The sequence below is a fragment of the Mesoplodon densirostris genome, chromosome 10 (genome assembly GCF_025265405.1).
Source record: "Mesoplodon densirostris isolate mMesDen1 chromosome 10, mMesDen1 primary haplotype, whole genome shotgun sequence".
NCBI classification, from domain to species: domain Eukaryota; kingdom Metazoa; phylum Chordata; class Mammalia; order Artiodactyla; family Ziphiidae; genus Mesoplodon; species Mesoplodon densirostris.
Window position 1 is genome coordinate 37,014,508 of NC_082670.1, and position 12,710 is coordinate 37,027,217.

Here is a 12,710-nt window from a genome sequence, read left to right on the forward strand (position 1 = left end):
TCGGGCAGCCGGTCTGGGTGTGCAAGGGCGGGCGAAGAGCGAGTGTGCGAGCGCGCTGCAGAGCCCGCGCCGAAACCCACGTCTCTTCGCCTCTGTCCTCGGGATAGATGGATCCATTTCTGCTTTCTGACATTTTCCTGCTGGGGGGATGGGGGGGCGGAGAGAGGCGGGGGGTGCAGAGGGGGGAGGGGGAGGGGTGGGGAGAGGGGGGAGAGGGGGGAGAGGGGGAGAGAGGGGGAGAGAGGGGGGAGGGGGGGGAGAGAGAGAGAGAGAGAGAGAGAGAGAGAGAGAGAGAGAGAGAGAGAGAGAGAGAGAGAGAGAGAAAGGCAGTCTGCTTCCCCCAGCCCTGTTTTGTTTTCTCTAATTGGTCCTGGGGGAGGCGAGGAAATTGGACAGAGGCTGGGCCCGGCGAGCTGCGCTGCCTTTAATTGGCTCCTTTTTTTTAACTGGAGGGGAATCAAACAGGAGAGCGAGCGACAAAGGGTGGGAGAGCGAGAGACCGAACGAGGAGACGCGAGGAGGAGGGAGGAGAGGGGGAGGCGGGGGGAGCGCGGAATGAAAAGCTCGGAGCGGGGAAAAAGCAGCACAGCGAAGCCCAAGTTGCCGAGCGAGCGGAGCGCTCTCGCGGCCCGGAGCCCAGCTGCAGCCGCGCCCGGCAGCCCGGCCCGGCCCCGCCTGCTCTGGGTCCCCGCCGGCGGAGGCCGCCGGGCGGGGGCGGGGACGGGGACAACCAACTTGGGTCGCGGCGCAGCCCGGCTCTCCCGAGAGCGCCGAGCCCGGGAGCACCACCGCCACGGCCAGACGGCGGGAGCGGAGCGAGGCGAGCAGAGGCGGCGAGCGGCTCCCGCGCCGCAGCCCAGGCCTTGGCGAGAGCGCGAATATTTTTCAAACGACTCAAACTTTCCTTCTTTCCCCGCGTTCTGGGGTCTCTCTTGGATGGAATTGCTCTCCTGATTCCCGCGGGGCGCTGGGGCGCGATTCCTCCCCGGGGTTCCTCGGTGGCTCGGCTAACTTCGCGGACCCGTGGACCCGTGACTCTCGCTCCTCCGCGGAGCCTAGCCCGCGCTTCTCCCTTGCTCAGGAGGGCTAGAGCCGGGGCTTTTCGCCTCCGAGAGGACGCCCAGCCCGGACCGGCCCCCTTCGGTCGGGCCATTGAGCCCCCAGCACCGGCCGCAGAACTGGAGACAGCGGATTAACCCCAGCGGAGCCCCGGCCTCCCCGCCCCAGCTCCGCGGAGGGGCGTCCCCTGGGCGGGGAAACGACAAGTTTGTCAGTCGTCGGTGGCCTGTTGGATCGAAGCGCCTCCGCCTCCGCAAAGGGGTCCCTGGCGCCCAGAACCCCGAGCGGACAGTCCTGGGAACCCGGAGAGGCTCGGCTGCCGGGCTTCTCGGGCCGGGGCGCTGGCTGCTGAGCCGGGCGCGCCGAGGCACCCGGGGCCGGGCCAGCGCCCCCTGCGTTCCCACGCGGGCAGCGGCCCCGCCGGAGGAGAAACCCAGGTCGCTGCCGCCGCCACCGCCGCCTCCTCAGCCTCCTGATTTCCGTCGCCGCCGCCGCCCCCTCCGTCGCCTCTCGGGGAAGGGGAAGACGCAAGGGGCATCGCAGGGCCCCGGCGGAGGCGCCCCCCACCGCCTCTCGGGCTGCGCCGCCTCGCGGGGATGAAGCACGGGCCGTGAAGATGGAGGTGACCTGCCTTCTACTTCTGGCGCTGATCCCCTTACACTGCCAGGGACAAGGAGTCTACGGTAAGAGCCCGCGTCCCGCTCCATGCCGGCTTAGCACCGCGCGGAAACTTTGCAAAAGGCGCAAAGTGCGCGCTGCCCGGGTTTGGTGGGTACCCCGGCTCGGACTCTGGAGTGGATGCCCGGGTCCCCGCCCTTTTCCAGAGCGCGAGGAGATCGAGCTAGCTGCTTCGGAGCACGGAGACAGGTTGTAGGGTCTGGCGTGAAGCCAGGGATGCCGGGGGGAGGTAGTACCCACTTTCACAAACCCTGCCAGGGGCGGGAGTGAATCGGAACACTTGAGAGCACCCAGTTGGCTCGAGAGACCCTGACAGACCGCACACCAGGGGCTGGGTAAACGACTTGCACCGAAACCTCATCCCACCCTGGCTCGGCCTCCGGAGTGGAAGCCGAGCGATGCACGATGCGGAGTTGCGCCCGGCTGGCGAGCGAACTGGCTGCCAGTACCGCGGCCCGGCGGCTGGCTCGCCTTCCCGGCTCTCGCTGGGCTTCGCTGCTTCGCTTCTTGACAGCCCAAGCGGATGCAGGCATCCCCTAGATCCGGCTCCCAAGACCCCAGAATCCCTTCTCGGACCTCTCCTGAGCCAGTTAGTTCTTCCTGTCCCCGGTTCCCAGCTACAAAACCCCAGCCCCACCTTCCTTCTGTCTGCGCGCACACATTCAGCCACAGTCCCCAGAAAGCAAACACTGCACGCACCCATCAGGCTACGTGTCGAAACTCTGCCTCCTGCCACGCAGCTTTGCTCCCGCGTCCGCACCCACGCCCTCAGGCGCCAAGGGAACTCTGGTTACCCCTTCTCCCTTCTCTCTCGTGGGTTTTCCGGGAGAAAGATCTCGGGAGTGGGCATCATCCGTTCAGGATCACGAGGGCTCATGCTTCTCAGGGACTTTCCCTCTGAGTTCTGGCAGCCAGCAATGCCCTGACCCACAGCACAAAAAGTCTTTGGGGCCCGGTGGCCCTTACTTTACCTTCTTCTGACTGCAAGGTGGTCTGTATAGGTCACTTTTTAAATGATGTGTAGCTGGAGTGGGGAAGATTCTCTTTCCTTCTTTCTCTAGGGTTGAGGACCTAATTATTCACCTTTAGATCGGGAGAGGGTTTGACCTATTCTGTTGAGGGGGTGGAGGCAGAGGCATTGTCCCTCAGCTGCCAGCCTCAAGTGCAGATGCTAAATGCTTCCTTCTGGGGATGCCTGGCCTGCCTCCCCGGGCCTGGCAAGAGGGAGGGGTGTCCTGGGGGTATCTGGGAGGTGACATACTCCTGGCTCTACACAGCTAGCTGGCTTGGGCTTAATTCCCTGGGGAGGCTGGCCCAGGCATCTGGCCAAACTCTGCTTCTTAATTAGTTTGTGTGTCTCTTACTGCCTGGCCCTTTACATAGGCCAGAAAGGGAAAGAAGGAGGAAGAATGCAGGAGGGACTGAGAGAGGCTGCATTGTGGAGAGGAGGCCACTGAGCGTCTTCCAAGGGCCTTGGCCTCCCCAGGGTAGGGGAAGACATCAGGGTGTACTGGTGGGTCCTCTTTCTTTTTTCTCCTCAAGGTTTCCCTACAGCTTCACTGTCTCCTTAAGAGGTGGCCTAAGGAGGGACCTGCTGAGGTCTTTGCCTTCTCACCACACCTCAGGGGCTCTGGAGAGCGATGGGGAGCCCTCCGCCTCTGCTGCTATCCTCCACCCTGCTCCTCCCTCTGAGTGCCCTTGGGCAGATCTGGCAGGCCCATCTCCTGGCCATTCCTCTTCTCTATCCCCTCCAGTTTCTTCAACCTTATCCGGGGCTGCATGGGACCCATCTTGAAGAAGCTCCCCTGAACCTAGCCTGGAAACCCCAGCAATGAAGGCAGGGGGTGGGGCAGTAGTTTCTGTGGACCCTGATTCAGAGTACTTTGGGGCCAGGATTTAGCCGTTGGCTTGTAAGTCCCCCTTTCTCTGTGTTTTCTCCACTCCCTCGTGTGCCTGGGTCCCAGCTGCTCTCACTCAGAGCAAATCAAGGTGTGTTGCTGTGCACTGGGGCCAACCCAGAGCTCTTGGGTGACATTCTTTCCACTTGCCCTTTGAGAGCATGACTCCAAGGAAGGCCTCAGGAGAGCTGCAGGGTGAAAAGTCTTAATCGAGGTGGATGGAGAGTGGAGGATCTAGTGAGGAGGAGGACCACAAGAGGCTGCCGAGTTCCTTGTGATGCTAGAAGCTTTGGCCAGATATAGCAGAAGGGAGAACTATGGTATCACTGGGTCTGGGTTAAAGAAATAGTGTGGGGAGCGACTTCCCTGGTGGCACCGTGGTTAAGAATCCGCCCGACAATGCAGGGTACACGGGTTTGAGCCCTGGTCCAGGAAGATCCCACATGCTGCGGAGCAACTAAGCCCATGTGCCACAACTACTGAGCCTGTGCTCTAGAGCCCACGAGCCACAACTACTGAGCCCGTGAGCCACAACTACTGAAGCCCGCGTACCTAGAGCCCATGTCCACAACAAGAGAAGCCACTGCAATGAGGAGCCCGTGCACCGCAGTGAAAAGTAGGCCCCACTCACCGCAACTAGAGAAAGCCCGCGTGCAGCAATGAAGACCCAACGCAGCCAAAAATAAATAAATTAATTAAAAAAATATTAGTTCTTTAAAAAGAAAAGAAATAATATGGTGAGCTAGTTCTTCTGCTCTGCCCCCCCCCCAACCAAAGCAGATGAAGCAGTTTGAGAAAGAGTAGAGTGTAGGGGTGAGGGATGGTCACTCATACCCATCATTGTATGTCAGCACCTAGCATGGTGCCTGGCACACAGCAGGAGCTGGCAAATATTTGTTGCATGAACGAAGGGCCATTGTTGGGGGGAAGTTGAGGAAATGCTTCTTGAAATTCCTTCTCTCCAAGAACTCTGTCTAGGATGGTTTCCAGCAGCATAGTGGGGTCTCTCTGAGAGTCTCTGCTTAGGGAGAGTCATGGAGTCCTAGGCTGGCAGCCGTAGGGGACCTCAGCTTCCCTGGCAGTGAGAAGGGAGGCAGGTTTTACTCAAGGCACAAAAGAAAAAGTGTGCCAGAGGGAGGGAACCCCAGCCTGTGTGGCTGAGGGAGGGGCAGATTAACATGGAAGCTGAATTGAGGAGAGGGAGGAAGAGCAGGGTGTGGAGGATAAACCCGTCAGGATCTGGCCAGGTGCTGAGGGTCTCTGATGAGGCTGGTGGGAGGCAGGTGCCTGGAGCCATATGCCTGGCTTCCCTCTGAGTGTGCTCTTGTCATCTCTGAGGTCCGCTGTCTACAATAGGGCTGGGGAGGTGCTCTCAGTCTGGTCAGGTGGTTTTGCTCTTCTTGGGGGCACAGATGCTACAGGAGCTGTGTACTGGACCAGATGGTCCATTTGGAGCCGGTCCCCTCTTCCCTCCTGCCTCCCATCTCCTGGCCCAGTTTGTTGTGCTCCCAGTGGATCCTGTAATCTGCTTCTGGCAAGCCAGTGGGGTGGGCTGTCCCCAGATGCCTAGTTCTGGGGCAAAGACAGTAGCTAGGTGATGGAGGAGGAATATCCTATGTGTGGATAGCATCAGAAAACACCCCCGCCTCCATCCTGGCTTCCTCTCTTCCTTCCATAGCTGCTGGACTTCCAGCCAGGGGCAGGTCAGTGGGACTTCTCTCCTTTACAAAAACACAACAACCCCCTGAATTATTTAATATGCAGGAGTGTGAATTGACATTATCCTTAAGACAGGTTGTTTGCAACTTACTGGTGGAAGTCAAAATATTTCACCAAAGGTGTCATCAGAAACTACTATCCTATGCTAATTTTTGTGGGAACATGAAGACAGATGTTGAATAATTTGACAAGAGCAACATAGCTTACAGAATTATCACCAAGTCAGGTTTTTTTCCCTCCTCTGAGGGGTGCGGAGAGGGAATTTCAGGAAGTGTGTCTCCCAGTGCCGTCTTCTGGGTGTTGATCTGAGTGTGGGCGCCCCTGGGATTTTTCACTGGCATTTCTACCCCATGCCTTGAAACTGGCTGTCCCCTGGAGAAGGAAGGCATCGCATCAGAAAACTCTTGCCACCCAGGGCAAGCAGAAGGCTCGGGGGTTTCTAAATGTCCTCAAGAAGATCCCTGCCTGTGTCCCTTCTTCCTTCTCAGTTATAGAAACTACATGAGGGAGAAAGAGGGCCTTGTGTCCACAAATCCAGGCTGTTTTGTTTGCTTTCTCGGCATTGTCTGCACCCCTGCCCCACCGAGTTTAAGTTGACCCCTGTGCTAGTCTGAGGGCTCCCAGGCCTGACGTCGGGACGGAGAGTCCTCCTTCAGGTCAAGAGCCGCATCATGTCCCATCCTACACTGCAGGCTGCAAATTTGTGCTTCCTGCCTGGAAGGGGGCTCTGGGGAATGGGGCTGGGGGTGGTTAGAGAGGGTGAGTTTGTTAGCCAGGAAGGCACCTTCGAGAGGCAGGCTGGGGACATGCCAAGAGCCTACTTGTAATTGGCCAGGCCTGGCTGTGAGCTGCTGGGGCCAGGGTGGCAAAGCCTCGATTAGAGCCTGGTATTAGCTCTGCTTTGCTGGAACATGGAGGGACGGGTGAGGGCTCCATAGGGAGAATGGAGGGAGCTAATCACAGCTGCCAAGGCCAACAAATGAATGATGCAGGAAATCAATACCTGGGGGCGGGAGTGGAAATCCGGGCAGTGGTAGCAGCCATGGCTTCTCCCGCTGCCCAGGAGGCGCAGGTGGGCCTGGGAGGAGTGAGAGAGAGGCAGCAGCGTGAGGACCCTCCTCTCCCCCACACCCTCCCGCCTCCCCTTCGTCTGCCTTCCTCTCCACCACTCCTACCTTTCATCTCCTTGTGGCTGGGCTCAGGGAGGATGGGCCAGGAGATGCCCCACCTGGCAAAAACAGGGGACCTGGGAGATGGGACCTTGGGCCACTCAGTCCTGGAAGAGCGCTCCCCAGCTCTGACATGCCTCTGGACACCTGAGCCTGACTAGGCTCCAGGTGTGAGGGTGTGTGCCTGGGGACCCTGCCCTGTGCCGCTGGCGCTGCCACTCCAGAAATGGCCAGCAGGGGGAGGGCTTGGCTGTCACATTGCTTCTTGCCTTTCCTGGGCTCTCTTGGCCTCAAGCCTCCCAGTAGGATGAGCTTAGCCTGGGGCCCACCGGAGCTCCTTAGGGCCTTCTGAAGCTCCGGGCCGCCCTCCACCTCCTGTGTCCCCACCCCAGTGTCCCAGGGCATTCGCCTGTGGCCAAAGCCACACTTCCTGAACCCTAGGCTGGAGGAGAGCTCTCTGGTGGGGCTTGGCTGGGTTGTGTGCAGAGCAGGGGCTTGTGCCTTGGCAGAGCTGCATCTTTGTGAACCTGGGTATGGCCCCTCTTGTGCATCTTCCTCCCCATAGTCAGAGACCCTGCTTTGCAGGCACACATCGGCTGACGGCTGATTCTAGGTATTCAGGGGCCCCTATTTCATTTAAATGCTGATATGGAAGGCAAAAGCAATGCTTAACCCAAAGGAATGAATCTTTTTTCTTAAGCAATGCAATCTCCCTTTTCCCAAGTCTATGAGTAACATGTGTTCTCTGCAAAAACAATCAGAGTAAACATAAAAGTATAAGGAAGAAAGTAAAACTCACTTGACATCCTGCCTTGCATTCGATGATGATTCTTTCAGGCATCTTTTTGGGCAAATAGGAACGAGCTTTTTAGGGGAGACTCATTGGTTTTGACGACCATATCTTATAGGTGTGTAAGTACCACGTGCATTGCCAAGCATTTTCATGTGTCTACCTCCTTTGATTCCGTAACATTCTGAGAGGTCAGAACAGGGGGTCCTATTGTCCCTATTTAACAGATGGGAATACCAAGGTTCTAAGAGTTTAAGAACTTGCTTAAGGTTACACAGCTGGTAAGAAGTGGCTTGTAGACTCGATCCCAGTGGATCTTCTGATTTGGGGGTTGGAAAACAGTATGGTGTCCCTCTCACCATTCATTAAATATTTACTGAGCACTTCCCTTGAGCAAGGCCCTGTTCTGAGCATTGACAGGGCTACTGAGATAAATAAGATGCCCTCAAGGAGAAGGGGAGAGGAATCACATACAAGATGGTGGTTCCTGAACGATCTTGATAAATGCCATGTGGCAAGGGCAGATAAAGGGCTGTGGGAATTCGAAGAGGGAGGAAATTACTTCCAAGCCCTGGTAGAGGAGGGGGCATTTGAACCAGCCTTGACAAATAGAAGTAAGGAGTGAGAAGGGCATCCCAGGTGGAGGACTCATTATGACAAAGGCATGGAGGATAAAGAACCTGGGTGTGTGGGGGGAGTTGTGAGTCGTTGATTTGGGCTGGAGCGTAGGTTGAAAGGGAGTCAGGGCAGTTAGAGTTGGAACAGTAAAGGAATAATAATAAAAACTGCTAACATTTGCTGCCCAGGCTGAGATAAGGAATATGTATAGTCTTCTTTAATCCTTACCATAATCTCTTAAGAGAGAGTCACTCATCGGCCCATTTTACCAATGAGTAAACTGAGGGCTCAGAAGGATGAAGTTACTTGTCCAAGGGGGCAGAGCTGGGCTTGAACCCAGATTTGCTGATTATAAAGCCTGTGCTTGGGGGGGAGTAGGCTGGAATCTTGGGTTTGTGAGGGTGTTGAGCAGGGGAATGGGTTGATATGAGCCCAGGTACCTCATATCAGGCTGGGTAGCCATGCAGCTGTGTGTTTGAAGAGGCTACGGTCAGGCGGAGGGAGACTGGTCAGGAGATCCAGAAGTTGTCTGGGGAAGTCGTAATGAGAGCTTGATCCATGGTGGTGGCTGTGAGAATGAACAGGAGGGAGTGGGTACAAGAACTGCAACCAACCAACAAACATGTAAGTGAAGCCTCTGTAAGTGGCACTTGAGATATTTGATGAAATAAACATGCTCTTGTTCTCCTAGAGTTTAAGTTCAAGTTGAGGGGAAACAGGCAGTAAACAAGTCAGTGAATAAGTAATGCATTCTATGGTGATGAATTTTATAAAAAAAGGGTAAAGCAGCTAAGGGAACAAGGTGTGGTAGGATGTGGTTCAACTTCATACCCATTAGTTGGGGGTAGAGGTGCTCCTTGAGTAGGTGCCACCAGAGCAGAGACCTGAAGATGCCCGAGGGAGGAGGGAGGAAGCCCCGTGGATGTCTGCAGGAAGTGTGATCCAGGCGGGAGAATAGCCATTGCAAAGGCCCTGGGGTAGAAACATGCCTGGACTATTTAGTAACAACTAGGAGTCCAGTATGGCTGGAGCAGAGTGAGCCATGGGGAGGGGAGTAGGAGGTGGGGTTAGAGAGTTAATGGGGGCAGATTGTTTGCAGCCTTGAAGGCTAAGTAAGGACTTTGGATTTTTTTAAATTAATTAATTTATTTAATTAATTTATTTTGGGCTGCATTGGGTCTTCGTTGCTGTGCACGGGCTTCCTCTAGCTGCGGCGAGTGTGGGCTACTCTTTGTTGTGGTGTGCAGGCTTCTCATTGCGGTGGCTTCTCTTGTTGCGGAGCACGGGCTCTAGGTGCACAGGCTTCAGTAGTTGTGGCACATGGGCTCAGTAGTTGTGGCTCGTGGGCTCTAGAGCGCAGGCTCAGTAGTTGTGGCGCACAGGCTTAGTTGCTCCGCGGCATGTGAGATCTTCCCGGCAGGGCTCGAACCCGTGTCCCCTGCATTGGCAGGCAGATTCTCAACCACTGCGCCACCAGGGAAGCCCAGGACTTTGGATTTTATCCTGAGAGAGGTGGGGGCCATGGGAGGATTTTGAACAGAGGACAGACATGAACTGACACCTTTTTAATAGAATCCCTCTGGCTGCCATGTAGGGCATAGACTGTAGGAGGTTGGGGATGGGGGAAGGATCCAGTCAGAGACTGTTACAAAAGGCGAGAAGTGAGAATGTACAATCATTGGGTCCTGGCAGTATTTCAGAGCTTGGGCAAGGGATGGGAGCTGAAAACGGCTCTGAAGTTTGGTGTTGGGAGGCTTGGCACACAATGGCAATGAGATGGAGCGAAGGCCATGGGAAGTCAGACAGGTTTGGGGCAGAGGAGTGAAGCAGTTAAATGCCTGGACTTCTGGGTAAGGAACCCGTGTTTGAACCAGCTGTGAGAGCCCGAGAAATTACATCTGCTTTCAAAGCCGTGGCTTTTCTGCTTGTCAGATGGGTTTGTGATAAGCGTGCAATAAGCCATACCTGGAAAGCCCTGAGCACTGTTCTTGGCACTTAGCAAGGCCTCGGTGAATAGTTTTATTTGAATGACAATGCCAGTGCAGTTTTGAACTTCATGGGATTCTGGTGCTGGGGTGTCTGGGAGAGATGTTGATGGATATGAGTGGCGGTGCTCAGGGGAGAGATCTGTTCTGAGTGGTGGACTTGCACATCTGGATTTATGTCTATACAACGATGTGAGGTGAGACCACGAGGTGGGCTAAAATTGCCAAGGAAGAGAGAGTAGAGTGAGAGAGGAGACTGGGCTGAGACCAGTGCCCTGGGGGTGGGAGGAGAAAGAGGAGACAGAGCAGGTGGCATCAGGGAGGTAGGAGGAGACCCAGGAGGGGACAGGGACCAGAAAAGCGGGGAAGGGATGGAGTCCGTGGGAGGAAGGGCCATCTGAGGTGGGGGAGGAGACAGAGTAAGGGCTGTCTGGGGACTGGGAGGTTGGTGGGGATGCGGCTGCAGCACAGAGCGGGGCTCCTTCTCAAGGGGACTTCCCAAGGAGTCCCCCTGGGGATTTTGTGAAAATGCAAATTCTGACTCAGTGGGTCTGGAGCTGAGCAGAGATTGTGCATTTCCAACAAACTCCTGGGTGATGCTGATGCTGCTAGCCTGCAGATTGCTCTTTGAACAGCAAGGGCAGGCAGGGAAGAGGATTGGACTCAAACGGGAAGACTTGGGTTGGAGGGTCAGTGGGCAGCTTGCTGCCTCTGAGAGACCCTGGCCCAGGAGCCTCACCTCTCTGAGCTCAGTTTCCTTATCTGGAAGGCTGGTTCAGGCGCTCCCACCTCTTGGGATTACAGAGGAGCCGAGAGTGATAGCACTTCGTAAACTCTAAGGCAATCTATGGGGACTTTGTTTCACGAGAGCAGAGGAGATGGCAGGCAGATGGTAGGGAGCCCTGGGTGTGGGTGGTGTATGGAAGCAGGAAGTGCAGGCTGCTCTTTTGAGAAATGTCGCAGGCCAGGGAGGGGTGGAACCGCAGTTCCCCTACCCAGGCCGGGCCTTCTGCCTGTGGGAAGCTAGGGCTGCAGGGGTGGGTGATCTGAGTGTGAGAGAGAGAGAGAGAGAGAGAGAGAGAGAGAGACAGAGACAGAGAGAGACAGAGAGAGAGAGAGAGAGACAGAGAGAGAGAGAGAGAGAGAGAGAGAGTGAGAGTGAGAGTGAGAGAGTGTGAGAGTGAGTGAGTGAGTGAGTGTGTGATGTGGGCGGGCATGAGGCCGCTGCTTGGCCAGCTTTGGAGATTCCACTCCAGGCTCTTCTTGGTTCCTTTCCAGTCCCAGAAACTCAGCTGGGATTGACTTTGATTATCTGGAGGGTTGGGAGCTGTGTAGAGAAGTGTTTCTCAGCCCGGGGGGCATGTCAGAACCACCTGGAGAACTTTTTCAAGAACAGATGCCTGACTCCACCCCTGGACCTCCTGAATCAGAAACCCTGCAGGTGGCATCAAGGCAGCTGTGGACGGAAGCTCTCCAGTTGATTCTCAGGCACAGCTGGTGTAGACAGTGCATCTGAATGAGTCAGGCCCAAACAGATGCCTTCTTCCCTTGGGCTTTCTGAGGGCATTTCTGGGTTTTCCAGGTCACCGCCCAAGCTTTGTTTCAGCCATGCTCATCTAGACCCTCGGGTCTTAAAAAAAACTCACTTATCATTTTTTAAATTATGAGCCAGGGGACTTTCTAGTTTAGTAGTCTAACTGGAAAGGTCAGGAGCTTGGGAGAGTAGCCTCTCTCTTCTAGCCAGGGAATTTCCAGACCTGAAGCTAAAGAGACGGAAAGAAACTGCTCCAGGAATGTTGTTTTCATTGATTTTCAATAGGTAAATTCTGTTACCTTTTTGAAATGTGGCCCTTTTGTTTATTCTCTTCTCTTTTTGGTTTAGAGAAAATGAAAATTTCAGAGCTGGGCCCCATCGTAGCAATTCAATTCAAATGTAAACCGAGTAAATGTTTAATGAGCAGCTGCTAAGTGTCTGGAAGGGAGGTGGGCGCTGTGACTGCAGGGAGGGCTGAAGGATACCTGCCCCCAAGGAGCTCGCAGTGGTGCGGGAGAATGCAGCCTTTTCCAGCGTCCTCATTTTCCAGATGACGAAGCTGAGGCTAAGCTTGAGGGACTTGCCCAAGCCCCTGAAGTTAGTAGGTAGTGGAGTCAGGATTTGAACTCAAGCCTGCCCAATACCAAGTCTGGTACTTGCCTACTACCCACAGTGTGAAATTCCTGAGGGCAGGATCTGACCTTTTTTTTTGTTTTTTCCTCAGACTGTGCTGTGGAGAATGGGTTGCTGATGGGAGCAGCATGAGGACCCTCAGTCCTATATCAGTTAGGAATCACATTCTGTTGCCAGAACCAAAGACCTGACTACAGAGTCTCAAACAAATTAAAGTGACTTTCTTAAGTCTAGAAGTAGGCTATCCATGGCTGCTCTGGTGGCTCCTTGGTCACTAGAGATCCAGGCTCCTTTCATCTTGCTGGTGCTTCTTAAACCTTGCTGCATATTAGAATTACCTGGGGGTGTTTAAAATTTATGATGCTTTGGTCATACCTCATATCAACTAAGTCAGAATATCTGGGAGTGAGAACCAGGGATCAGCATTTTTTTTTTTTAAAAAAAAAAGAAAGATCCCGAGATGATTCAGATGTGCAGCAAAGTTCGGGAACCCCTGCCTTAGAGCATTTTGCCTTAAAGTCACCAAGGGGCTGCTGGGGCTCAGCCATCATGACACATTCCAGGCAGGAAGAAGGGAGGAACACTTAAAAGGCTGAGTCATTTACCAGTTGAGTCAGCTTTTCCAGA

The 12,710-nt window shown here is 55.0% G+C and overlaps 1 protein-coding gene across 3 annotated transcripts in view; it reads left to right on the forward strand.

Annotated features, from left to right (window-relative positions):
* Window positions 1-547: 547 nt before the first annotated feature.
* Window positions 548-12,710, forward strand: part of MDGA1 (MAM domain containing glycosylphosphatidylinositol anchor 1) — a 55,136-nt gene continuing 42,973 nt past the window's right edge. For 2 of the 3 annotated variants that reach the window (XM_060111260.1, XM_060111261.1), the window contains exon 1: window positions 549-1,742. In XM_060111260.1, the coding sequence (XP_059967243.1) occupies window positions 1,676-1,742 (67 nt within the window). In that variant the 5' untranslated portion in view covers window positions 549-1,675. Of the gene's footprint in view, window positions 1,743-12,710 lie in introns of all 3 variants that reach the window. The other variant, XR_009533635.1, reaches the window with a different exon arrangement.